At 45.2% G+C, this 27,647-nt stretch overlaps 1 protein-coding gene across 4 annotated transcripts in view; it reads left to right on the top strand.

Moving 5' to 3' along the window:
* The window catches only part of TP53BP1 (tumor protein p53 binding protein 1), a 182,896-nt gene that overhangs the window by 38,159 nt on the left and 117,090 nt on the right, over positions 1 to 27,647 (top strand). For 3 of the 4 annotated variants that reach the window (XM_073568586.1, XM_073568582.1, XM_073568585.1), the window contains exons 3-6: positions 9,367 to 9,481; positions 20,429 to 20,516; positions 22,391 to 22,464; positions 25,742 to 25,888. In XM_073568586.1, coding sequence (XP_073424687.1) covers positions 9,367 to 9,481; positions 20,429 to 20,516; positions 22,391 to 22,464; positions 25,742 to 25,888 — 424 coding nt within the window. The remainder of the gene's footprint in view (positions 1 to 9,366; positions 9,482 to 20,428; positions 20,517 to 22,390; positions 22,465 to 25,741; positions 25,889 to 27,647) is intronic. The other variant, XM_073568584.1, reaches the window with a different exon arrangement.

Genomic DNA, 27,647 nt, shown 5'->3' with positions numbered 1-27,647 from the left:
TACACGCTTCAAACATTAACACCATTAGGACTTAATAGAGAGTATGAGGTCTCTTATCATTGATCACTTCTTAGGGGTTATGATTATTGTTTATTGCTAGGGATTAATATTGTCCTTCTTTCCTCTATTAGTATGTATTAACATTTATATATTAACTTTTATACATTAACATCTATCAATAGGTATTCTCTTCGTAGGTGCAAGTATTTTTGTTTTATTTTTTATCTTTCTATTTTTCTGCTCGGTATACTCTATATACTAAAGATTGTCATTTTATTTATTTTTATCTTGATTTTTATCTTTCAGATAACCTAATAATCGTATCCGGTCACAGCGCTTTGGTGCCAAAAGTCGGTTTTTGTCCCAACACTGTTTGTCACGTCCCTGCACGTCTGGGAGGATAAGCTTTCCTCACCCCTTTTGGCTGCTTATGCCGTCTGTGAACGGCGCATGCGCGGTTTATAACAGGCAACACTGCCCTCTTCTTCCTTGTCTCCTTTCCGTCTGGTGTGGACGGCCTGGGAAGGCGCCTGCGCAGTACACAGCGGGTAACGCCGCACTCCTCCCGGAAGTATTTTGATTAAGTGTGTATTTAAGGGACGGACAACTCACGGGGCGTCCACAGCGCACCACGTTACCGCACTTTCCCCTGACGTTCAGGATATGTACTCATGGAATAGGTATGTTACAATCTTGGATCTCTTTGTCTATTTCTCTGTGGCACGTGTATATATACTTTTTTTATATATACTTTTTCTATGTCTTTTTGCTCTATAGTAGGTGACTCTTATGGGTCACTATTGAACATAGATCCAGTCAGCATTTAGGACCCGTTTGTCTTCTATCTATTTACAGGTATTGAATACAATTTGCATCAATTTTGTCTTCTATAATAATAAATGCCCTAAGCAGCTTCCGGTTGTAACAACTTCCGTCCAGTTGTAACCGGTGATGTCACCGCACACCTCTTTCCATGTTAACCCTCAACACACACACTCCTCTCACCTTTCACCATCTCCACTCACGTCCACTCACTCTTTCACTCCACATACGACCCTTTCTCTCACTCCGTCTCTCATACTCACGCCGTCATCGCCGCTGATCCACGATCCCCGACATCTTCCGCCGGCGCCATCCTGGATCCAGACGTCCTCCACGCCGGCGACATGTTCTTTCGGCGACGTCATTTTGGATCGGCGAAATCCCGCGATAGTCAAGATGGCGTCGCCGCAAGAACATGTCGCCGGCGTGGAGGACGTCGGGATCCAAAATGGCGTCGGTGAAATCTCGCGAGATTTCGCCGACGCCATTTTGGATCCCGACCGCATCCACGCCGGCGACATGTTCCTGCGGCGACGCTATTTTGGATCAGCGAAATCCTGCGATACTCAAGATGGCGTCGCCGCAAGAACATGTCGCCGGCGAGGACGACATCGGGATCCAAAATGGCGTCGGCAAAAACTCGCGAGATTTCGCCGACGCCATTTTGGATCCCGACGTCGTCCACGCCGGCGACATGTTCTTGCGGCGACGCCATCTTGATTATCGCGGGATTTCACGATACTCAAGATGGCGTCGCCGCAAGAACATGTCGCCGGCGTGGACAACGTCTGGTTCCAGGATGGCGCCGGCGGAAGAAGATGTCGGGGATCGTGGAGCAGCGGCGATGACGGCGTGAGTATGAGAGACGGAGTGAGAGAAGGGGTCGTATGTGGAGTGAAAGAGTGAGTGGAGATGGTGAAAGGTGAGTGGAGTGTGTGTGTTGAGGGTTAACATGGCAAGAGGTGTGATGCTATCGCATCCTCCCGATGCGATAGCATCGGGCCATAATCTAGTATTACATATTTATATGTTGGGGCGGATATATATACTTATACTTTCTCTTATGGAAGTATTTCATAATATTGCGCTGTACTTTGATAACTCTTATGTTATAGTGTGTATTTGATTTTGATGCTGGAATGTACTATATGGACCTTTTATTATTTTCTTTTTCCTTTTTTATTTTTTTGTGTGCATAAGAATATTTGCATGGTTTTGAAAGATTTGTTTATTATTGCAGATAATTCCTTGACAAAGGCCTGCGAGCCGAAACGTTGGATAATTTTATCTGTATTTTTCATTCATTTTTTGGTCCGCTCAAAATTCTGAATAAAAAATTATTAGCAGCTATGTGCATTTTTCTCTTGAAATTCATATGAGTGTGCCAGGGTTATTTTTTCTATTAGTATTCTCTTTACCCCTGAGCACCCACTTTATTGTGGTGAGCACCCCATTACCTATACTATTGCAAAATGGAGTGATAGCCTTCCTTATTCAAAATCACTTTTGCCTTGGACAAAGCAACCCCAGACCATCACATTACCTCCAACATGCTTGACAGATGGTGTCAGGCACTATTCCAGCATCTTTTCAGTTGTTCTGCATCTCACAAATGTTCTTCTGTGCGATCCAGACACCTCAAACTTGGATTCGTCTGTCCATAACACTTTTTACCAATCTTCTCTATCAAATGTCTGTGTTCTTTTGCCCATATTAATCTTTTCCTTTTATTAGCCAGTCTCAGATATGGCTTTTTCTTTGCCAATCTGCCCTGAAGGCCAGCATCCCGGAGTCACCTCTTCGCTGTAGACGTTGACACTGGCGTTTTGCGTGTACTGTTTAATGAAGCTGCCAGGTGAGGACCTGTGAGAGGTCGATTTCTCAAACTACAGACTCTATTGTACTTGTCTTGTTGCTCAGTTGTTCAGCGGGGCCGCCCACTTCTCTTTCTACTCTGGTTAGAGCCTGTTTGTGCTCTCCTCTGAAGGGAGTAGTGCACACCGTTGTTGGAAATCTTCAGTTTCTTGGCAATTTCTCGCATAGAATAGCCTTAATTTCTAAGAACAAGAATAGACTGTCGAGTTTCACTTGAAAGTTCTTTTTTTTTTTTCTGGACATTTTGAGAGTTAAATGTAACCAGCAAATGCAATGCTCCAGATTCTCAACTAGCTCAAAGGAAGGTCAGGTTTATAGCTTCTCTAATCAGCCAAACTGTTTTCAGCTGTGCTAACATACTTGCACAAGGGTTTTCAAGGGTATTCTAACCATCCATTAGCCTTCTTACACAGCAAACACAAAGTACCATAAGAACACTGGAGTCATGGTTGTTGGAAATGGGCCTCTATACACCTATGAAGATATTGCATTACAAACCAGACGTTTGCAACTAGAAGAGTCATTTACCACATTAACAATGTACAGAGTGTATTTCTGAATCATTTAATGTTAGCTTCATTGGAAAAAACTGTGCTTTTCTTTAAAAAATAAGGACATTTCTAAGTGACCCTAAACTTTTGAACGGTAGTGTGTATATCATTCACTGTTTATAGCATCCACTATACTGTCTTCTATGATTAGTGATATACATCTATTGTTGTGTTCAGTACATGTTTAAATGCAAAACAATGACCACCGTTGCTGTGATTTGTGTATAGAATGTATTAAAACTTCTAATAAAGTAACGTAGTTCAAGGATCTTGGATCCCTTTGAGTGAACAGAAGCATTATATATGAATCTCAAGGGCCAAATGATTGAATTAGAAATATCAGTAAGTTAATTTTTCGGTTCTTCAATACAAAAAGTGAAATAAATATATCTATAATGTCATTACAAACAGGGTGATCTATTTCAAGTGTTTTTCTGTTAATGTTGATGATTATGGCTTGCAGCCAATGAAAACCCAAAAGTCATTATCACAGTAAATTAGAATAATAAAAACACCTGCAAAAGCTTCCTAAGCATTTAAAAAGGGTCCCTTAGTCTGTTTCAGTAGGCTCCACAATCATGGGGAAGACTGCTGACTTGACAGATGTCCATAAGGCAGTCATTGACACACTCCACAAGGAGGGTAAGCCACAAAAGGTCATTGCTAAAGAAGCTGGGTGTTCAGAGTGCTGTATCCAAGCATATTAATGGAAAGTTGAGTGGAAGGAAAATGTGATGTAGAAAAAGGTGCACAAGCAACAGGGATAACAGCAGCCTTGAAAGGATTGTTAAGAAAAGTACATTCAAAAATTTGGGGAAGATTCACAAGGAGTGGACTGCTGCTGGAGTCCTTGCTTCAAGAGCCACCACACTCAGATGTATCCAGGGCATGGGCTACAAGTGTCACATTCCTTGTGTCAAGCCACTCATGACCAATAGTCAACGCCAGAAGCGTCTTAATGAAAGTAAATTGTGCATTTCATTTGGAAATCAAGGTCCCAGAGTCTGGAGGAAGAGTTGAGAGGCACACAATCCAAGCTGCCTGAGGTCTAGTGTGAAGTTTCCACTAACAGTGATGGTTTGGGGAGCCATGTCATTTGCTGGTGTAGTTACACTGTGCTTTTTCAAGACTGACATCAGCGCAGCTATCTACCTGGAAATTTTAGAGCACTTCATGCTTCCCTCTGCCGACAAGCTTTTTGGAGATTGAAATTTCATTCTGCAGCAGGACTTGGCACCTGTCCACACTGCCAAAAGTACCAATACCTGGCTTAAAAACAACAGTATCACTGTGCTTGATTGGCCAGCAAACTCGCCTGACCTTAACCCCATAGAGAATTTATGGAGTATTGTCAAGAGGAAGATGAGACACCAGACCCAACAATACAGACGAGCTGAAGGCTGCTATCAAAGCAACCTGGGCTTCCATAACACCTCAGCAGTGCCACAGGCTGATCGTCTCCATGCCACGCCACATTGATGCAGTAATTGTTGCAAAAGGAGCCCCGACCAAGTATTGAATGCATTTACTGAATATACATTTCAGTAGGCCAGCATTTTGGATTTTAAAATCATTTTTCAAGCTGGTGTTATAAAGTATTCTAATTTACTGAGATGATGACTTTTGGGTTTTCATTGGCTGTAAGCCATAGTCATCAACATTAACAGAAATAAACACTGGAAATAGATCACTCTGTAATCACTCTATATAATATGAGTTTCTGTTTTTGTATTGAAGAACTGAAATTAACTTTTTGATATTCTAATTTTGTGAGAAGCACCTGTATATCCAAAAATGAAAACGTTATGGATCTCTGGAAAATGGTGACACAATTAAAATTAATGTGGTTGTAGATGATGAGGAAAAAGCTAATATATTAAACACCACCTTCTCCACGGTATTCACGGTGGAAAATGAAATGCTAGGTGAAATGCCGAGAGACAAAACCCTATATTAAGAGTCTCCAATCTAACCCAAGAAGAGGTGCAAAACCGGCTAAATAAGATTAAAATAGATTTTATCTCCGGGTCCGGATGGCATACACCCACGAGTACTAAGAGAACTAAGTAATGTAATAGACAAACCATTATTTCTTATTTATACTCTATAGCGACGGGGTCTGTTCCACAGGACTGGCGCATAGCAAATGTGGTACCAATATTCAAAAAGGGCTCTAAAAGTGAACCTGGAAATTATAGGCCAGTAAGTCTAACCTCTATTGTTGGTAAAATATTTGAAGGGTTTCTGAGGGATGTTATTCTGGATTATCTCAATGAGAATAACTGCTTAACGCCATATCAGCATCAGTTTATGAGGAATCGCTCCTGTTAAACCAATCTAATCATTTTTTTATGAAGAGGTAAGCTATAGACTGGACCAAGGTGAGTCATTGGATGTGGTATATCTTGATTTTTCCAAAGTGTTTGATACTGTGCCACACAAGAGGTTGTTACATAAAATGAGAATGCTGGGTCTGGGGGAAAATGTGTGTAAATGGGTAAGTAACTGGCTTAGTGATAGAAAGCAGAGGGTGGTTATAAATGGTGTATTCTCTAACTGGGTCGCTGTGACCAGTGGGGTACCGCAGGGGTCGGTGTTGGAACCTATTCTCTTCAACATATTTATTAAAGATCTGGTAGAAGGTTTGCACAGTAAAATATCGATATTTGCAGATGATACAAAACTATGTAAAGCAGTCAATACAAGAGAAGATAGTATTCTGCTACAGATGGATCTGGATAAGTTGGGAACTTGGGCCCAAAGGTGGCAGATGCGGTTTAACAATGATAAATGTAAGGTTATACACATGGGAAGAAGGAATCAATATCACCATTACACACTGAACGGTAAACCACTGGGTAAATCTGACATGGAGAAGGACTTGGGGATCCTAGTTAATGATAAACTTACCTGGAGCAACCAGTGCCAGGCAGCGGCTGCCAAGGCAAACAGGATTATGGAGTGCATTAAAAGAGGTCTGAATACACATGATGAGAGCATTATACTGCCTCTGTACAAATCTCTGGTTAGACCGCACATGGAGTACTGTGTACAGTTTTGGGCACCGGTGCTCAGGAAGGATATAATGGAACTAGAGCGGGTACAAAGGAGGGCAAGAAAATTAATAAAGGGGATGGGGGAACTACAATACCCAGAGAGATTAGCAAAATTAGGATTATTTAGTCTAGAAAAAAGACAACTGAGGGGCGATCTAATAACCATGTATAAGTATATAAGGGGACAATACAAATATCTCTCCGAGGATCTGTTTATACCAAGGAAGGTAACGGTCACAAGAGGGCATTCTCTGCGTCTGGAGGAGAAAAGGTTTTTCCACCAACAAAGAAGAGGATTCTTTACTGTTAGGGCAGTAAGAATCTGGAATTCCCTGCCTGAGGAGGTGGTGATGGCGAACTCAGTCGAAGGGTTCAAGAGGCCTGGATGTCTTCCTGGAGCGTAACAATATTGTATCTTACAGTTATTGTTAGGTTCTTTAGAAGGACGTAGATCTGGGTATTTATTCTGACAGAATTTTATAGGCTGAACTGGATGGACTAATGTCCAATTTTTTTTTCACTGTTAAATAATAAAACTGGGTAATACAGTAATTTTTAGCACACAATGTACCCAATCAAAAATTCCCCAAAAAAACAATGTCAAAGCAGCTTTCCAGAATGATGTTTTTGTATGGAGGTGGCTTGTGGACCAGTATGGTCACATGCTCCTCCGCCAGAAGCCATTGTATGAACAGAAGTGCTGGTCAGTTTGCAAGAAAAGCTGCAGTAGCTAGAATGTGGCTGATCTCTAACTGAGCATTCCTCAGTGAGCTCCTTCTCACAGTAGAACTGGAGAGTTTGTTACTATTTATTAGTCTTCCTCTCAGCTGGTTTATGGCCATAGACCACTTTAACCCTTTAGTGACAGGGCCAAATTTTTCAAATCTGACACTTTGTAATAACTCTAGATCGCTTCAACAGATCTAATTAAATATGAGATTGTACTTTAGGTTAATAGTAAATTTATGTCGATATAGTTTCTGCTTATTTATAAAAATATCAGAAATTGGTCAAATTCCCAAAATTAGCAATTTTCAAACCCTTTAATCCACAGTCATACCACATACAATAGTCCTTAAATACCATTTCCCTCATGCTTGATTGTAGCAGCAGCAATTTTTCCTTTTTTTTTTTTTCAAGGAAATTTTCAAAACTTGCGGTACTCTTTACCACCTAATTGTCGCTAAAGTCTGAACATGTCACTATAGCTTGCAGACTCTAAGGCCATTATTTGGTCGTGAATTGCCATGGCAAACATCAGGACCACATGATCATGATCTCAGGGTGACGATAGAGTTAAAGAGGAAGCTCCTACACTGTTAACCATTTAGATGCCATAGTCACTATTGACAGAAGCATTAAGGGGTTAAAAAGTCATGGTTGGAGCCAACCCCAATCAAGGCTGATACAGCAAGGACAACATCTGCAAGGAGTTTATGTTCTCCCTGTGATTGCGTGGGTTTCCTCTGAGTTCTCTGGTTTCCTCCCACTCCAAAGACATACTGATAGGGAATCTAGATTGTGAGCCCCATCGTGGACAGTGATGATAATGTCTGTAAAGTGCTGTGGAATTAACGGCGCTATATAAATGAGTAAAATAAATACAGCAAGGTGTCAGCTATAGTATACAGTCCACAGCTGCTGGATTTTCTCCCGTCTGGTTATGCTGTTGTCTTATATGTGAGGTTAGTTAGTATTGGTGGTCACTAAGGGGCTAAGCATAAGTTCACACTAGGCGTTTTTTCAGCGGGTTTTTTTTTCCTGCAGCAAAACCTAATCTCTTGACAGGAAAGAAGCTGCAGTAAAGTGTTTTCCTTGTGTTTTTTCTGTAGTTTTTGCATGCTAGTTTTGTCTCGTGTGCATGGTGATAAAGTTTGGTGTTGGGGGAAAAAAATGTCCTACTCTACAGAATCAGGTTTTGGCACAAAAAACACAGCAAACCCGATACCTACGTTTTAGGTGCGTGTTTTTTTTTTTTTTTTGTTTTTTTTTTTTCACCATCCGTTCAAGTCAGTGGGTGAAAAACGCTGAAAGTGACATACTCTTTTGTTAAAAAAAACCATGCAAAGCACAAAATAGAGATGACGAAAAAGTGTTTGCATGAGATTTCTGAAATCTCATAGGTTTTTCTGATACTGTAAAACGCAGCTGAAAGTTGTCATAAAAAAAATGACAAAACGCCCTGTGTGAACTTGGCCTAAAGGGAACCTGTCATCCGGTTTTTATACAGACTAGTCACTCTTCTTTCAGTGACCTTCCTTCCCACCCGAGATCTAGTCAAGCACCATTCATCAGGACATGTACAGTAATATCCTGATGAAAAAGACTGTCAGTGTGTGGTGCGATTTGCATAGTTGCAGACACTGACCATCTTCATCCCTGCTGCCCGATCCCATGCTGGCTGTGCTCATGAAGACTGCACGGTCTACAGACTATGCTGATCACCCCAGACACAGTCTTCATCAGGACCTTATTTTCCATGCACCCACCCCTGTGATTGACCATGCTTGTGCTACATCTCTGGCGGCAGAGGCAGCCCAGCTGTAAGTGCAGGGCTCACACCCTGCACTTTGCATAACGATTTAACAATAAAATTCTCTGAAAATTGAAAGAAATGTGGGTTTACGTTTTAGAGTCGGTTAAATCTCTTATGTCTCATTTTGCCTGAGGAAAATAAGCTGCCTAAAAATTCTTCACATCTTGATAAACATTGGTGATATGTTTGGGCCACACCATCCTGGATTACACAAATACTCATCACCTGACATGTTTCGTCCAATAAGCATTCACGTTTATACGGCTTGGCGTTGGAAAATCTGCATAAAATGATTTTGTCAAAGCCCTCACTTTCCTAATAATTGTGCACACAGTGTGTGTAACAATGTGTGTACATTGGGATGGCTGGAGACTTGTATCTGCTGATATGACTGCGTTGTGATCACGTTGTCGGTGTGCTCCCTCAGTCCTATGAGTTATTTTGCCCCAGGCCTCTGTGCTCTGGTGACTACTCTCTGTGACTACATGTACAATAAATATTTATTCACTATTTTCTCTCTTTACAGGATTTTGTGCCTGGTAAACCCTCCATTGGTGTGAAAGATCGCGTAGAAATAAGTGAGCCTTCAAAAGAAAATCACCTAGGTAATGTGATCACAGCGGCCTTCCTACAAAACGCCGGTAACTGCATCACTTTGTATAGAGAATAGATTATATAACACATATCAATGTTTGTTTCTGCTGGCGGTGGCTATGCAGGAGCAGGTTAATGGTGTTGTACAACAGTCACAATTACATGGGTTTTTTGCCGATATCCTATTATGTAAGTCGTAGTTATTTTTGTGGATGGGTGAATTGTCAGTGAACCTTTAGGTTATGTTCACACATAGCGTGTTTGATTAGTTTTTTTTTTTTTTTAATGCAAATTTTAAGCTGCTTTTTACAAGTACCAGCGGAGTCTGAGATTTTAGAAAACTCATGCACACACATTGGTTTTAATTTCCTGACCCATTTGAAAAACTGCTGCGTTTTTCAAAATTGCAGTATGTCACTTCTTTCAGCATTTTTTTTCTACGTATTTGCAGCGTTTTGTCACTCATAGGAAACAATGGGTAAGCGCAAAAACAGATATCCTTTTTTTGGTGCAAAAACTTTAAGGAAGTTGAATCGTGCTTTTCTTTATGGGCCGCTAAACTTTATGAACGTGCACACAAGACCACAAAAACGCAGCAATAGAAACACAACAAAAAACACAGCAAAACCTTTTTGTAAGCAGCTTCTGTACTGCCAATTGAGCAGGTTTTGCCTGTGGGGAAAAAACGCAGCAAAAACACAATGTGTGAACATAGCTTTAGGGGTAGTTTTGCAGGCTGCTCACTGTTTTCATTCTTGTTTGCTCTCGTTTTACTTTCTTTGAGATTTAAATTCAACTATGATAAAAAATAGGATATAATTGTAATAATTGTGGAGTTATAGATGACATGCAAAATACATCATAGTGCAGCATATGCAGGTGTTAATGAGTCAGTGAAGCCTATAAGACTTCTGTAGAGGGATCCATTGTGCATTATTTATCATGATTAGAGGCTATTAACCAATTTTTAGAGAGGAGCTTTCTGACAATTTTTTTGGTAGCAAAAGGAGATTTCCTTCTCTCAAGCTCCTTTTGTAAATCAAACTACCCAATTCTTATCTTCCCTTCCATCTGCCCTTGGCCTAGAGATGCATCCCCCTTATGCTGGTTTCATATTTGTGGATGGCGGGCTGCGGACTTCCTCCGTGAAGCCCCGCTCCCGCCATGCCTCCTCCAGTTAGCTCCGCCCATTTCTGCATGCAGCCTGCGAACCCTATCTTTAACATTGGGTACACAGGCCATGCTGCAGTATGCGGTTGCCGCCGCATGCGTCGTTTTGACGATGCGGCAACCCGTGTAAAACGCATCCTGTTGGAATTTTATGCGGGAGCCGCATCGTCAAAACAACGCATGCGGCGGCATGGCCTGTGTACCCAATGTTAAAGATGGGGTACGCAGGCTGCAGGAAGCCGCATGCAGAAATGGGTGTTCACGGAGGAAGTCTGCAGCCCTCCGTCCGCAAATTTGAAACTATCCTTAGATAGTCATCTGGTCCCATTGTAACCTGTGAGTATATCTAAGAGCTCATTCCCACTTGTGATGCAATCGGACAAGTTCAATTCGATAAGAAAACAGATTGCACTCATCCCAGTGTTACTTTATGGTGCAGCTCACATCTGCAATCATTTTCGCATGCCAATTCGGTATGCGAAAACAATCGTAGCGTGTCGCGATTGTACCCGAGAATCGGATTATGTGCACCCATATAAATCTATGGGTGCGTGTGAAACATCACGTGCAGTACGACTCCCGCAGATGCCGTCAGCAGAGGAGATGGAGAAATTACTTTCTCTTTCTCCTCTGCAGCTGTGCTCTGATCCTGTCATTTGAGAGGATCAGAGCACTGACTCTCGGCTCCCGCTCGCAGCAGAGCAGGAGCCGATGGTCATTACAATATTGCATTCGATGCTTTGGCATGAGAGAATCCTAAGATGCCATACACTAATGGGATCCCGGCCTCATATTAAAACAGCCTCCTGCTGAAGAGCTGGTTAAAACTTTTTTTTTTTTTTCTCCACCCCATTGAGGATACTGAGTCAAAGTGGAGGGAATTCTGAACAGTTCCAAATATCTGTCAACTTTGCTTGAAAACCTTCAGGCCTCTGCTATATGATGAAGAGGAATTTTACCTTTCAGCCCAATAAAGACCCTAAGCTTACCTGCAAATCAACAAATGAAGGTCTTTGCCAGAATTTCAACATTTTCAAATGGCCCAGACTTGAATACAATTGATAATCTGTGGGTGATCTCAAGAGGGCGCTGTACACATTCGAGGCCCTCACAATCTTGACAGATTTGGAGCTCTACTGGAAGGAAGAGTGGGCAAAGATTGCCAAGTGCAGATGTGCCATTCTGATAGACTCCGACCCAATAGACTGATTGCTGTCAGAAATTCAAAGGGTACTTCAACAATTATCTTCTATTGAAATCTTTTTTTGGGTGGAAAAAGAAAGTTTATTTTTCAATTAAAAAGTATGCATTATGGGTTAAATTAAAGGGAACCTGTCAGCAGGATTGTGCTGAGTAACCAACAGACAGTGTCAGGTCGGCACCGTTATACTGATTAAAATTATACTTTGGTTGATGAAATCCTTCTTGTGGATGTTTAATCTTTGTTTTCAGTTTTGAGTTAATGATATGCTCATGCTCCGTAGCGGCCTGTGTGGGGATCTTTATGTGGTGCTCTGATTACCCCCTAGTTTACGTAATGAATATTACCGTATTTCTCGTTCGCCTTATTGGGGGACACAGAGACCATGGGTGTATGCTGCTGCCACTAGGAGGCTGACACTATGCACAAAAAAAGGTTAGCCCCTCCTCCGCCGTATACACCCCATCGACCGGCAGGAAGTTCCTCAGTTTAGCTTAGTGTCAGTAGGAGGTGGACACGGGTCTTTGATTAGACCCATATCTACCTCGATGTGCGTCGTTTCTTTTCAGGTTTTTCCGGAGGGATACAGTGTGAATAGTCACATCTGTAGTCCCACAAAGTGACTATGAGTACGGCGTGTACTGCCACCCCGTATCCTCATAAGTCTACAGCAGGACCAAGACCCCTAACATGGATGTGGCGTTCCAGATGGTCCTCGCTCCCCGTCTCCCACCCACTCGCCTACCAGAGCCGGTCGGTCGGTTGAGGCGCAGGATACTCTCCTTGAAACAGTACGCTGGATGAAACGGATCAGGAGGGTAAGTATGAGACCTGAGTCCCATTCTCCCCTGCGGATTCCACGCCAGGCCATTCCATGGATTCTTCGGCAGCGGTCGCTGTGACAGTGCTGCGACGCCTCCGCGTCGTCTCCAGGCGGCCGCTGCAGCTATTTGGGCCCTGGCTGGTTATCGGACAGCTCTTCCCCCCCCCCTCTGCCGGGCCCTAGCTGTCCTCAGTAGCGGCCACCGCGGCGGTTCTGCGACGCCTCCGCGCCGCCCTGTGCTGACAGGCGGCCACCTCTTCTAATCCAGGCCCCGGCTTCATCTGGGGCCTTGTCCGGCGTCGCGGCCACGCCCCCCGTCTCCATCCTCGGGCGGGCTTCCCTCCCGCCCGCTCTAAGCCCGCCCACGGCCTTCTCCCCTCAGGTTGAGTGTCCCGGAGGCGGCGCCGTCCCTCCCACCTACCATCTTAGCGGGCGGCACCATTTTTATCATCGGCGCCTAGCCCCGCCTACCTCCCTCCTCTGCATCTGCAGGAAAGCGCGCGCTTCCTGCTCGGTTCCTCTCTGGCTGCCGCCATTTTCACAGCCTGTCAGCCGGACGCTGTTCCCTCAGCCGTGCCCCTGCAAGCCGGACGAACCGTGCATCTCCATTTATTGGAAGCTGCGATAGGACACCGGACCGTGAGTAGCTCTGCATACTGCAGACTGACACCCTCCTCTGCCTCCTGTCCCCCAACCTTCCGGCAAGGCTTCAGTGACTGTCCGTCAGTATGTCTAATTCTAAGTCTGACCGCGCTCGTCCCCCTGCCTCCTCTGGCACCTTAGTCAAGTACTTTGCGTGCTCTTCTTGCAATCGCAAACTTCCCTCAGGTCAGTCCACTCCCCTCTGCCTGGACTGTAGCAATCCAATCCAGCCCGACGCCGCTCAGGAGCCATCCATAGCCCCAGTGGTGAGTGAGCCCCCCCATGCCGGGCTGGGCCTCCTCTCTATCACAGTCAGTGGCAGACCTCACCAAGGTGTCTCAGTCCCTAGTAGCCGTTCTGGACAAGTTGCCCTTGGGAGCTTCGGCGGGACCCAGCACGTCTCAGGACGTCCCATCTGAGCCAGCCAGCGGCAGTCGCAAGAGGCCCAGGCAGGACCTCCAGGCGGAGTCCTCCCCTCGTCCTACCTCACCCCATAGTCCCCAGCAGTCTCCCTCTCGGGCCTCCTCTCCCGAGTCAGGCGAAGCGCTTTCGGAATCGGAAGGGGTCTTAGAGCTGGATTCGGACCAGGATGCGAACATAAAGGTTACGGTGCAAAACCTCATTGCTGCGATTCACCATACCTTTGACATCGCTGACGCCCCTGCGAAATCCTCAGATCAGGAGGTTTCGTTCAGACGGGCGGAAACACCATCCAGGGTGTTTCCCTTCCATTCTGAGTTTGGAAAGATTTTTACAAGGGAGAGAGTAGATCCGACCAGACGCTTTCAAAGAGGAAAGCGTCTCGGCGTACTGTACCCGTTTGCTAAAGAGCTCACGGACAACTGGGCCGCTTCTCCCTCGGTGGACCCTCCCGTGTCCAGACTTTCTAATAATACGGTCCTTCCGCTGTCAGGTGTGGCGTCTCTAAAAGATTCTAATGATAGGATCATAGAATCTCTAGCAAAATCTGCCTTCGAAGCGGCATCGTCAGCGGTATGTCCAGTCTTTGCTTCTTCTTGGGCAGCAAAGGCCATATCCACTTGGGCAGACGACCTTCGGCAGGGCATTCTGGATAAGGCACGACCAGAGCATTTGGCCGATCTCGCCAATCAGATTTCCCATGCGGGGGATTATCTGCTTTCTGCCTCCCTGGATGCCACATCTTGCGCAGTTCAGGCGTCAAGTAACATCGTGGCAATCCGACGTACAATTTGGCTCAAGGCCTGGCAGGCGGACTTGTCCTCTAAAAAGTCTCTGACCAATCTACCTTTTCAGGGAGTGCGTCTCTTCGGATCACAATTGGATCAGATTATTAAGGACGCTACCGGAGGTACGAGTTCTCTTCTCCCCTCCAAGCCTCGCAGACCTCCTCCAAGGCGTCAGTTTCGTTCCTTTCGGACTTTCCGCCGTTTCAATACGGCGGAAAACCCTTCCAACCAGCAAAGGCCACAGGCACGTCAGGAAAGAAAGAAGGTTTCCTTCAGGCCCACTCCGTCCTGGCGGTCCCACTCTTCCCAGGGAAGACCGTCCAGATCTAGATCTGGACGGTCTACATCCGCATGACTACCATCGGTCTCCCGGGGGTCCCTTCCAATTGGGAGGTCGACTTCTTTTCTTCAGCGACGTCTGGCTCGCCTCAGTAGAGGACGCTTGGGTCAGAGAGGTTGTATCAACAGGATACAAAATAGAGTTCATTTCTCTTCCACGGGATCGCTTCTTCCAATCCCGTCCGCCGAGGGATCCGGCCTTGGTCCCGGGGTTCTGTTCGGCCATCGCCTCTCTTCTCAGTTCCGGGGTGATTGTGCCCGTTCCCGAATCGGAACGCTTCACAGGGTTTTATTCAAACCTGTTTGTGGTGCCGAAAAAGGACGGGGCAGTTCGGCCCATTTTGGATCTCAAGTTACTCAACAAGAGAGTTCGCCTTCGCCACTTCCGGATGGAGTCTGTACGCTCGGTAATTGCTTCCATGGAGGAGCAGGAATTCAAGGGTTCCATAGACATCCAAGATGCCTATCTGCATGTGCCCATATTTCCCGGACATCAAGTTCCTGCGGTTTGCGATTCACCACGAACATTACCAGTTCGTCGCGCTTCCTTTCGGGCTCGCCACCGCTCCCAGAGTCTTCACGAAGATTATGGTGGCGTTGATGGCCTTGTTGAGGATCAGAGGTCTCGTTCTTTTTCCGTACCTCGACGATATCCTGATCAAGGCTCCCTCCTTTCAACAGGCCCGCCTAAGTGTGGCGATCGTTCTAGACACCCTGTCCAGTTTTGGGTGGATCATCAACCGGAAAAAGTCCTGTCTGGTCCCTACTCAACGCCTTGTGTTTCTGGGCCTTCTGTTCGACACTCGTCGGTCAAGGGTATTTCTCCCACAAGACAAGATCCTTTCCCTGCAGCAGGGCGTGCGATCATTACAGATCACACGATTTCCATCCCTCAGGACAGCCATGAGGGTCGGGGAAGATGGTGGCGGCGATAGAGGCAGTTCCCTTTGCCCAATTTCACGCCAGGCCACTCCAGCAGGCCATTTTGTCCAGGTGGAACAGGACGGCTCTATCTCTGGATCGTCCGGTTCGTCTTTCATGCCGGATCAAGCGGTCTCTCAACTGGTGGTTGACGTCTCCCCTCATTCTCTTGGGGCGGTCTTTTCTTCCCGTTCACTGGCAGATTGTCATTACGGACGCCAGCCTCATCGGCTGGGGTGCAGTGTTCCGCAATCACACTGTTCAGGGTCGATGGTCAACTCAGGAATCAGCTCTGCAGATCAATGTCCTAGAGATACGAGCGATCCATCTAGCTCTCGTCCACTGGGAAAGGCGCCTCAAGGGCCTGCCTGTCAGGATTCAGACAGACAATGCCACAGCGGTGGCGTATATCAACCGCCAAGGGGGGACACGGAGTGTCTCAGCTCTGGCGGAAGTGTCCAGAATTCTTCAATGGGCAGAGACCTTTGTTCCAACGATTTCCGCGGTTCACATTCCCGGCGTGGACAACTGGGCCGCCGATTTCCTCAGCCGCGAGGGTCTCGCGGCAGGGGAATGGTCCCTACATCCGGAGGTGTTTCATCTGCTCTGCCGTCGGTGGGGAACTCCGGATGTAGACCTCATGGCATCTCGCCTCAACAGGAAAGTCCCACAATTCGTGTCCAGGTCTCGGGACCCTCTGGCAGTGGGCGCCGACGCTCTGGCCGTCCCTTGGTCACAGTTCGAGCTCCCCTACCTGTTCCCTCCTCTGCCTCTTCTTCCCAAGTTGTTGAAGAAAATCAAAGCAGAGGGGATTCCAGTCATCCTCATCACCCCGAATTGGCCCAGAAGGTCTTGGTTCGCGGACATTGTCAACCTTCTCGCGGACGCTCCCTGGAAGCTTCCCGACAGGGCAGATCTGTTGTCTCAAGGCCCGATTTGCCACCCCAATTCTAGGTCGCTCAATTTAACGGCGTGGCTGTTGAGACCGAGGTTTTGAGACGGGCAGGATTCTCTGATCGGGTGATTCATACCATGATCCGCGCCAGAAAGCCTTCTTCTTCGAAGATCTATTACCGTACTTGGAAAGCCTATTTCTCCTGGTGTGAGACCAATGACATCGCGCCCTTGGTTTTTTCGCTCCCTTCTATTCTGGCGTTTCTGCAGGCAGGGCTGGATGCGGGGCTTGCTCTCAGTTCCTTGAAGGGTCAAGTTTCGGCACTGTCCATTTTATTTCAGAAAACGCTGGCCTCCCGGCCCCAGGTCAAAACCTTCCTCCAGGGTGTGGCTCACACGGTTCCTCCGTACCGAGCGCCCGTGGATCCTTGGGATCTTAATTTGGTTCTTCAGGTTCTGCAGGGTCCTCCTTTTGAACCTCTCAGGGACGTTTCCCTTTCCCTCCTTTCTTGGAAAGTGGCCTTTCTGGTGGCCATTACCTCCATCCGGCGCGTGTCGGAATTGGCAGCACTTTCTTGCCGCTCTCCTTTTTTGGTCCTTCATCAGGACAAGGTAGTTCTGCGGCCTCCGCCCTCTTTTCTTCCGAAGGTGGTATCTTCGTTTCACCTCAATGAGGACATTGTTCTGCCATCCTTCTGCCCGAGCCCAGCTCACCCTCGGGAGCGGTCCTTGAACAAGCTGGACCTAGTCAGGGCATTGAGAGTCTATCTAGCCCGGACGACTTCCTTGCGGAAGTCAGACTCTCTGTTCATCATTCCTGACGGGGCGAGGAAAGGTCACCCAGCCTCAAAGGCCACTATTGCGCGCTGGATCAGATCGGCAATTTTGGAGGCATACCGGGTCAAGCATCGAGTGGCCCCTCCAGGGGTCAGAGCGCACTCTACCCGGGCGGTGGGTGCCTCCTGGGCGGTGCGCCACAGAGCTTCCGCGCTGCAGCTTTGCAAGGCTGCAACGTGGTCATCGGTTCACACCTTTGTAAAATTCTACAGGGTCCACACCTACGCTTCGGCGGACGCCAGCCTAGGTAGAAGGATTCTGCAGGCTGCGGTGGCGAGTCCACTGGCCTGATGGAAGTTTGTTTCCCACCCCAGGGACTGCTTTGGGACGTCCCATGGTCTCTGTGTCCCCCAATAAGGCGAACGAGAAAACAGGATTTTTTGGGTTGCTTACCGTAAAATCTGTTTCTCGGAGCCTTCATTGGGGGACACAGCACCCTCCCATGTTCTACAACTCCTGTTCTTATGTTTGTCGGTTTGTTACAGTTGAGTTGTTTGTTCTGTTCTCAATCTATTCTGGTACTTCTACTGCTTTCTGACTAACTGAGGAACTTCCTGCCGGTCGGTGGGGTGTATACGGCGGAGGAGGGGCTAACCTTTTTTTGTGCATAGTGTCAGCCTCCTAGTGGCAGCAGCATACACCCATGGTCTCTGTGTCCCCCAATGAAGGCTCCGAGAAACAGATTTTACGGTAAGCAACCCAAAAAATCCTGTTTTTTCGGACTATAAGGCACACTTTTTTCCCCCAAAATTTTAGGGGAAAATGGGGGTGCGTCTTATAGTTGGAAAAGTAGTGTGGCGGCAGCAGGAGTTGGGCGATTCTACAGCGCTCCGATGCTGCAGGGCGATGATCACACTCCCTTCCCAGGCTGGTGTGGCAGTATTCGACTGTGTGCAGTGGGGCGGGGCTTTGCTGACATTTTCTGAAAGCCTGGAGCCCCTGCACTTCCATTGCTGTGATGGGTGGCCTCTGGGGAAAATGGCTGCTGGAAGCAGCACATGCGCAGATTGAGATATCGGTAACGAGATCTCGGGAGACGAGATCTCTCTGCTGAGATCTCAATCTGCGCATTTGCCGACCCGGCGGCCATTTTCCCAGAGGCTCCCACATCGCAGCATTGGGGATGTGCAGGGCTGTGGGCTTTCAGAAAATGTCGGCGGAGCTCCCGCACCACGAGCACAGCAGAACCTGCCGCACCAGTCTGGGATGGGAGTCATATAATTGCCGGACCACCGAACACCTCCTGTGACCACGCTCCACCAGCGCTAGTGATTTCCCCTGACAAGCTGAATTCGAACTGTAAGATGGACCCCCATTTGACGCATTAATTTTTTTCCCCCTATTTTCCTTCTGAAAATTTGGGGTGCGTCTTATAGTCCGAAAAATACGGTGTATATAATATTGAAAAAAAAATCTTCTGCAGGTGGCGTTGGCTCTTGCGCTGCAACATAATTGCATGTGTAATGCAGTTCATTTTTTTTATATCGTGCTATAAATAAATTCATCAGGAAAAAAGTGTCTGAAAATGGTGCTGGCCGCATCCTCGCATTAGCAGCTATTGGCGATCTGATAGCTGCTACTGCCGGCTCCATCTTTCTCGAGAAAAAGCATTTCCTCCTCCAAGATGGCGCTGCCGGATACTGCACAAACACTGCCAGCGCCATCTTGGAGGAGGAATTTTTTTTTTTTTTCTCAAGCAAGATGGCGGCACCTGTGCAGTAGCGTCTATCGGCGTGGAGAAGAGATTTTTTTTTCCCCCTCTAGCAAGGTAGTGGCGCCTGCGCAGTAGCAGCTATCAGATTGCAAATAGTTGCTACTGCGAGGGCGCAGCCAGCGCTATCTTCAGACATTTCCTCCTCCAAGATGGCGCCGGCAGTGTTTGTGCAGTAGCCGTCTGTGCTATCTTGGAAGAAGTTTTTTTTTTTTTTTCTCTAGTAAGATAGCGCCGCCTGCGCAGTAGCACCTATTGGATCGCTTATAGCTGCCACTCCGAGGGAGCGGCCAGCGCCACTTTCAGAACCTTTTTTTCTGATTTATTTATAGCATGATATAAAAGAATGGACTGCACATTATACATGCAATCATGCTGCAGCGCATGATTTTTTTCAATATATATATTATGTAAAATAGCAGGCAGGCCACTAAGGGATCAATGACTTGTCAGAAGCCATACTGGTGAATACCTAATCAGAGCACCACATGAAGACAACCCCCCCCCCCCCCACAGGCCGCCCCGGAGAATATCATTAACTCAAAACTGAAAATAAAGGTTAAACGACAACCACAAGACGGATTGCATCAGCCAAGGTATTATTTTAATCAGTATAATGGCGCCGATCTGACACTGTAGGTTACTGAGCACAATCCTGCTGACAGAAGTGGAAGAAGTTCTGAAATGATTCTTCTTGGTATGATTTTTCTGTACGTGACAGGGGTGCGTAGAGTGGATATAAGAAGTCTGTTGTTCTGAAGTTGCAAAATAACAAACTTTTGCAACATGAGTCAGTGCAATAGCAAAACAATGGTCACATTGGTGATTTCACTTTTGACAGAATATTTGTGCTGTGACCAGCGGTTGCCAATATTAGCTGATGTCACTGTGTACAGGTTGACTGTTTTGTTCTTAGTTATCATACAATAGGGGAGCAGAATCTGATGCAGTTTTTTTCAAACGCCGGCGTGGATAGTAAAAAAGAGAAAAATCAGACTTTCCTCACACATCTTTGATTTCACTCCTGAGTTCGGCTCCATAGAAATATTCGAGAAGCTGCACATGTGAATCCAGATGCCACTTTTGCACAGGACATAGTTTATATGTGTTCAGAATGTGATTTTGCTAGATAAGACACATCTTTGTACAATTTTTTTTTTTAAGATAGACACTATAACTAATCTACTTCTGCCACTAATGTCTGTTTGTAATCTGTGCTAATAAATATGAATTTATTTTTATATATAGTGTCTATGGAAAACTTGCATGCACCAAGTGGTGATCGTGTCCTTAGCCAAATAATTGAGCATATTCCTCGCCCAACAAACAGAATCAGGTACCTGATTTACTACTGTGAATTGTATGTAACAAGCCATATGTAGAGATATAAACCGTAGAACATTTCCAGCACGGAGACTGAATTTCAGGGTCATTTAATCAAAGGAATTTGCTGGTCCCTAGTTTCTCGTAAAACTGGGAAAATTCTCATAGTAGTAGAAATACAGTTGCCTGTTTCATTACCTTTAAACCCTGTGCTATTTCCTAAAAGAAAACTCGCCAAAGTTTTTATGCTGAAGTGGAGAAAACGTTTAAATATTTGTGTATAATAAAAAAAAAAAAAAAAAAAAAAATATATTATAATATCTTTAACATTTGGCTCTCTGTTTGCAGAGATATTATCAGTCAAAGTATTTGTCACCTAATGACTAGTGAGGAGTGAGTATACTCGTTGCTTGGGTTTTCCCAGCATGCTCGGGTGTCCTCCGAGTATTTTGGCGTGCTCGGAGATTTAGATTTCATCGTCTCAGCTACATGATTTGCGACTACTTGACAGCTGGAATGCCTGTTTCTTAGGGAATTTCCACATGTAGAGTTGAGCGACTTTGGTCGGATTGGGTTTCATGAAACAAAATTTGTTTCAGATGAAACTGGTCCAACTAGGGCAAAAAAAAGTCGGAGTTTAGTCTGAAACCCGACCCCAATGCAAGTCAATGGGAAATAAAAGTCGGCATTGAGCGGATGACATTCATCCACTCAATGCCGACTTTTATTTCCCATTGACTTGCATTGGGGTCGGGTTTCGGGCGAAACTCCGAGTTTTTTTGCCCTAGTCGGACCAGTTTCATCTGAAACAAATGTTTCATGAAACCCGATCCGACCAAAGTCGCTCAACTCTACCCACATGTATTCAGCCTGACTACAAGTCGCAAATCATGCAGATAAGACGATGAAAACTAAATATCCGAGCATGCCAAAATACTCGGGAGGACATCCGAGCATTCTTGGGAAAACCCGAGCAACGAGTATACTCGCTCATCACTACTAATGAGTTAATTTTGGCTAAGTCCCAGTTGGCGTTATCAGATTTTTTTTTCACTATAAGTGTGTAAATTTTTTTCTCCCCTGTATGAGGTTGACCAACCATCAGTAGTCAGCAACACACAGGAAAAAGCAGAGCATTTTCCACAATAGCTCAGAACGGGCATCTCATGTGTGAGACACATGACTGTTTGATCTCCTTGCAGAGCGATTAAAGTTGCTGTGAAATCAACAGACTTGAGAGCTCTTACTGACACCTTTTTTATTTTTTCATATTTAATGTGACACAGCTAAAATCACCTGTGATGTCCCTCACTGACTGCCAGGGGAGATGAAAGCTCAAGGGTGTCTCTAATGATACTCGGTTCTGGTTGGCTCACAGCAACTTGTAATGTAGTTAGAGCAGAGCAGGCTGTCATTACATGCTCGTGCATGTAATGTGTTGTTGTTTTGTTTTTTTTTTTTTGTTTTTTTTTATTGTACGAATTAAAAAAAAAAAAATTACTTTGCTATGTTAATTTATAAAATCTCAGCACTTGCCCTACTTATCGTAGGTTTTCAGAACATGACACCTGCTAAATGGTGAATCAATTGCTGGGCTGTAATATAGTTGGTGTTTCGAGATTATTACAATATATGAAAACTCAAATATACTCAATTGTACAACTTTTCATGTTGATGAAATGTCTATGTGATTGTTAAAATAGTATTCAAATCTGAACCTAATATTTAATATGTGGATGACGACTTTTGCAATTACAAATGTACAAACCGTTTTATCAATAGGTTACATCTGCTATATTATACTTAAAAATTCTAGGTCTAATACTTGTTTTATGATTATAATGTTCTATATTTTCTAATGATTGATACTAAATTTCCTTTTTTCAGTGAATTTAACTGTGAAGAAAGTAATGAGCTCGAAGGTGCGGGTGACTGCAGTACACAGTCACTACAAGCTGAAGGTAACTAGTAGTGGGCATTTTTGTTTTAAAAGCCAGTAAATGTTGGACTCACCTTTTGACTTAGGCTAGTGTTGGATCAATTCTTATTTATGGTATAAGCCGAGGCACATAACTTTGCCACGGAAAACTTGGTAAGCTTATTGACTCGAATATAAGCCGGGTATGCATTGTCCCCCTCATCCGTGTCCTGGTATGTGTGACTCCCCCCGCTCCCTGTCATTGTGTGCATGGCTCCTTATCCCCTATCCTACTCACCATACAGCGTGCCCTCGTAGCATCCCGGTGGTCCCGGCACCTTTGCAGCATCTCGATGGTTCCGGCCTCCAGCAGCACTTCCGGCACGATAACATGGCACCGCTTATTAAGGTAATGAATACGTGCTCCACGCCCATGGGAGTAGAGACTCGTGCATATTCATTACCTTAATTAGCGGGGCCACGTGATCGCGCCGGAAAGTGCTGCTGGTAGCCGGAACCATCGAGATGCTGCGAGGGCATGCTGGTGGGTGAGTAGGATGTCTTCTGGAAGCTGTGCAGCTATAAGAAAATTGAATATTCATTTCTAGCAGCGGGCACAGTTACAGCCACAGGCACCAGCTTCTGCCTCCTGTGACCCGCTGCATCCCCTCCCCCGCCGGCTTTCTGGACAATTGATTCGTGTATAAGTCAAGGGAGGCGTTTTCAGCAGAAAAAAATGTGCTGAAAAACTTTGCTTATACACGAGTATATGCCTATGTATTTTTTTGGATCAAAATTAAATACAGTAGCAGCATATGTTAAAGGAGAAATGCTGGCCATAGCTTAAAAAGGAAACCAAAAAAGCTTGCTGTTTAAAAATGGTCACGCAATGTATGTCACTGTCACATGCAAATAACCCATAGGGTGTAGAAATATATTTGAGTCATTATTTACTTTATTTATTTTTTTGGAGGGGGAGGTGTGGGGACTGGATTATTGACATTTGCTTACTGTTTTAATGCAATATGCTGTAGGCTACAATTCATGCCTCAAACTACGAACAACATGAATTGGGCATCACCAAGAGGAGGCCAGGAACTGGAAAATAAGTCACCTAGTCAGGACTCTGCTTCTTGCCATCTGTACTTTCCATATTCTTGGATAGGGTGAGCTCTGTCAGTCTAGTTGCTCTGGTGTGGAAGCAAACAATGTGGACTTTACCACACAGTGTCTTGTGAAAGTGTTCGCCCCCCCTTGACTTTTTTTTTTGTTTTTTGCTACCTCACAACCTGGATTTTCAAAATTTTCTTGGGAGGGTTTGCTGATTTATGTAAGGAATATGCCTACAGCTGTGAACATTTTGGGTTTTTTGTTTTGTGAAGCAAAATTCAAATATTACAAAATAACCAAAGGCTTCATTGTATATAACTATTCACCCCTTAAAGTCAGTACTTTATGAAACCTCCATTTGCGGCAATATATAGCTGCAAGTCGCTTTAAATCTCTGAGCTTTCCACATCTTATCACTAGGATTTTTGCCCATTCCTCAAGGCAAATTTGCTTCAGCTCCTTCAAATTAGATGGTTTTCTCTGGTAAACAGCAATCTATAAGTCTGACCACAGATTTTCAATTGGATTAAGGTCTGGACTTTGACTAAGCCACTTAAGAACAATAACACGTTTTCCTTTAAACCATTCGAGTGTTGCTTTAGCGTATGCTTTGAGTCATTGTCTTTTTGGAAGGTGAACCTCCGTCCCAGTCTCAAATTACTGACAGATTGAAGCCGGTTATGCTCAAGAATATCCCTGTTTTTTGCACTATCCATCTTCCCCTCGACTTAGACCATTTTCCCTGTCCCTGCCCCCTGAAAAACATCCCGATGGCATGATGTTTCCACCACCATATTTCACTGTGAGAATGGTGTTCTTGGTGTGATGAGCTGTGTTTGTTTGGCGCCAGACATAGCAGCTACCTTGGTGACCAGAAAGTTCAATTTTAGTGTCATCTGATAGCACTTTCCTCCATTCATTTGGGGAGTCTCCCACATGTCTTCTGGCAAACTCAAAATGAGCCATACAAATTTTGTGTAGCCATTTGGTAAATTAAAAAAAAAGTTCAATTTTTTCAAATTAATGTACACCCTGTACCCCATCTTGACTGAAAAAAACAAATGTAGAAATTTTTTTCAGTTTTTCTTTTTTAATAATTTTGCAAGAAATTTTAACATTTCTTTTCCAGTCAAGATGGGATGCAGAGTGTACATTAATGAACAAAAAAAATGAACTTTTTTGAATTTACCAAATGGCTGCTATGAAACAGAGTGAAAAATTTAAAGGGGCCTGAATGCTTTCCATACCCACTGTAAGTAAAGGATTTTTTCTACCCACTCTTCCATAAAGGCCACCTCTGTGGAGTGTGCGGCTTATTGTCGTATGGACAGATACTCCAGTCTCTGCTTCAGGATTACTTTTGGTCTCTGTGGTGCCTCTCTGATGCTCTCCTTGGCCAGGCTGAGAGTTTTGGTGGGCACACTCTCTTTGCTAGTGTGTTGTGCTACGGTGTTCTTCCCATTTGATAATGGATTTGATGGTGTGCCTGGCAATCATGAGAGTTTGGGATATTTTTTATAACCCAACCCAGACTTGTACTTCTTAACAGCTTTGTCTCTAACTTGTTTGGAGATCCCCTTGGTCTTCATGGTATTGTTTGGTTAGTTGTGCCTCTTGCTTAATGGTGTTGCAGCCTCTGTGGCCTTTTAGAAAAGGTAAAGTGTATATACTGACAGACCATGTGACATTTCATGAAGCATGTGATTTATGAAGGTAATTGCTTGCACCAGAAATGTGTAGGGCCTTCATAGCAAAAGGTGTGCATGCATATGCACGTGGAAATCTTTAGTTATTTGATCCCATAAATTAAATTTATGCCTATATTTTTATCATTTCCCTTAGCTAAATTAGACTATTTAGATCTGATGCATCACACACAAATCTGATTACAGAAATATTTTAACACCGGTTCTAATGTAACAAATTGGGTAAGAAGCAAAAGGGGTGAGGATTGAATACTTTCATAAGCCACTGTATAACTGTTCTCATTATTTTTTGCTCCTTTTATAAAACTTAGACGACTGCAGTGAGGAAGCCTATCCCTGATCAGGAAGCATAACTCATCTGTTTCTCTTTAAAAGGCAAATTGTGGACATGTTGTAATTGAGAGGATTCACTTTGAATGGGTGACACATACAGTACATGACTATAGCAAAATATTTCTAAAAGCAGGGCATCATAATGGCTCACCCTTTATGCATCCTTGCCAGATTCTGCAACATCACAGCTGACATTCGGAGTACTGGAACTATCCCAGAGCCAGGATTTGGAAGGTCAAAGCACAAGGGAGGAGGATGGCATGGTATTACAAAACATAACAAACTCTGAACCTCAGACACTTGAATGTAACCAAGCAGGTATGAGTTTTCTCTAATGAAATGCATCTACTTGAGCAGAGTTTTCATGAGAATCCAGTTGCTATATTTCTCTCTCCATCCACTCTTTGGAGTAGCACTCACCGTTTATATGAGCGATAGTATTTGTAAATGTCTTATTGGTTGGGAATCGCATACAAGCAGCTTTCAGATAAATTTTTTTATGCTGGCCTTTGTCATTCAACATACCGTATTTTTCGCTTTATAAGACGCTCCGGATTATAAGACGCACCCCAAATTTTGAGGAGAAAAATAGGAAAAAAACTTTATTTTTAATAAAATGGTGGTGCATCTTATAATCCATGCGTCTTATTGCTTTCCAGGGGTGGTGATGGAGGAGGCCGGAGTGGAACATTGCTGCTGGGATGAGGGGGTGTTTTGATGTGCAGCGTGCCGCTGCCGGTGTCTGTTACTGCCGCCGCCCTCTGTCCCCTGATGCTTGCCACCACCGCCACGCTCTGTCCCCCGGTGCCTGCTTGCCACCACCGCCACGCTGTCCCCCAGTGCCTGCTTGCCACCACCGCCGCGCTCTCCCCCGGTTCTTACCGCCACCACCGCGCTCTGTCCCCCCGGTGTTTGCCGCCATCGCCGCGCTCTGTCCCGTTCTGAGGGTACTTGCCGCGGCACTCTGTGCCCTGATGCTGCCGCTGCGCTGTCCGCCACCGCCGCGCTCCTGTCCCCCGGTGGTTTCTTCCGCCCCACCGCCGCCGCCGCGCTCTGTTCCGTTCAGCGTGGGGGGGTCTCTGTCGCTCCATGCCTGCTTTCTTCCTGGAAAATGGCCGCCGCGCATGCGCAGACGGACATCTCGGCACTGAAATCTCGGGAGATGAGATTTCAGCGCTGAAATCTCATCTCCCGAGATTTCAGTGCCGAGATGTCCGTCTGCGCATGCGCGGCGGCCATTTTCCAGGAAGAAAGCAGGCATGGAGCGACAGAGACCCCCCCACGCTGAACGGGACAGAGCGCGGCGGCGGCGGTGGGGCGGAAGAAACCACCGGGGGACAGGAGCGCGGCGGTGGCGGACAGCGCAGCGGCAGCATCAGGGCACAGAGTGCCGCGGCAAGTACCCTCAGTGGCAGCGCAAATGTATATCCTCTTTGTAAGACGCACCCCCTTTTTCCCCTCAATTTTGGGGGAAAAAAAGTGCGTCTTACAAAGCGGAAAATACGGTACTTTGCATAAACAGATAGTAAAAACAAACTATGATATATGATAAATATGCTTATGGACCCCACCATTCTAAACTGACACCACCTATACTCATTGTTCAGATGAGCGGAAAAGCTGAGGGGAGATATTGAGAGATTGTGTTGCAGCTTTTAGTAAGTGTCTTAACTCACCCCAGAACTGGATTCACAGTTACACTGCTCCCTATTGCTGTACAATGGCCTCCACACTGCTTCTTTTTATGAACATGTGCTACAGGAGCAGACATCCCTCATTTTCCCTTTGTGCTGGCTTTGGGGAAAATAATGGCAGCTAGTCTCCGCCCACTAGCTCAGAGAATACAGAAAGACAAGAAGCCAACATAGAGAAAAAGTGATGAAAAATGCAGGTTTTAAATCCTATAACGGACAGAAATATTGTTCTTCATATAAACCCACATAACAATATATTCTGAAAAGTAGCCAGTAACAGGTTCAGTTTGATATGAATTTCTCACTAGGTTTGCAATATGGAATGTATGCAGTATTACATATATCTCATAGACCTGATATGGCCGGCACACTTAATTTGAAAA

Source organism: Dendrobates tinctorius, unplaced genomic scaffold, assembly GCF_039654945.1.
Source record: "Dendrobates tinctorius isolate UK_male_01 unplaced genomic scaffold, ASM3965494v1 ptg000022l, whole genome shotgun sequence".
NCBI lineage: Eukaryota > Metazoa > Chordata > Amphibia > Anura > Dendrobatidae > Dendrobates > Dendrobates tinctorius.
Note: the sequence above shows the minus strand (reverse complement) of the source record. Positions and strands in the feature narration are given on the sequence as shown.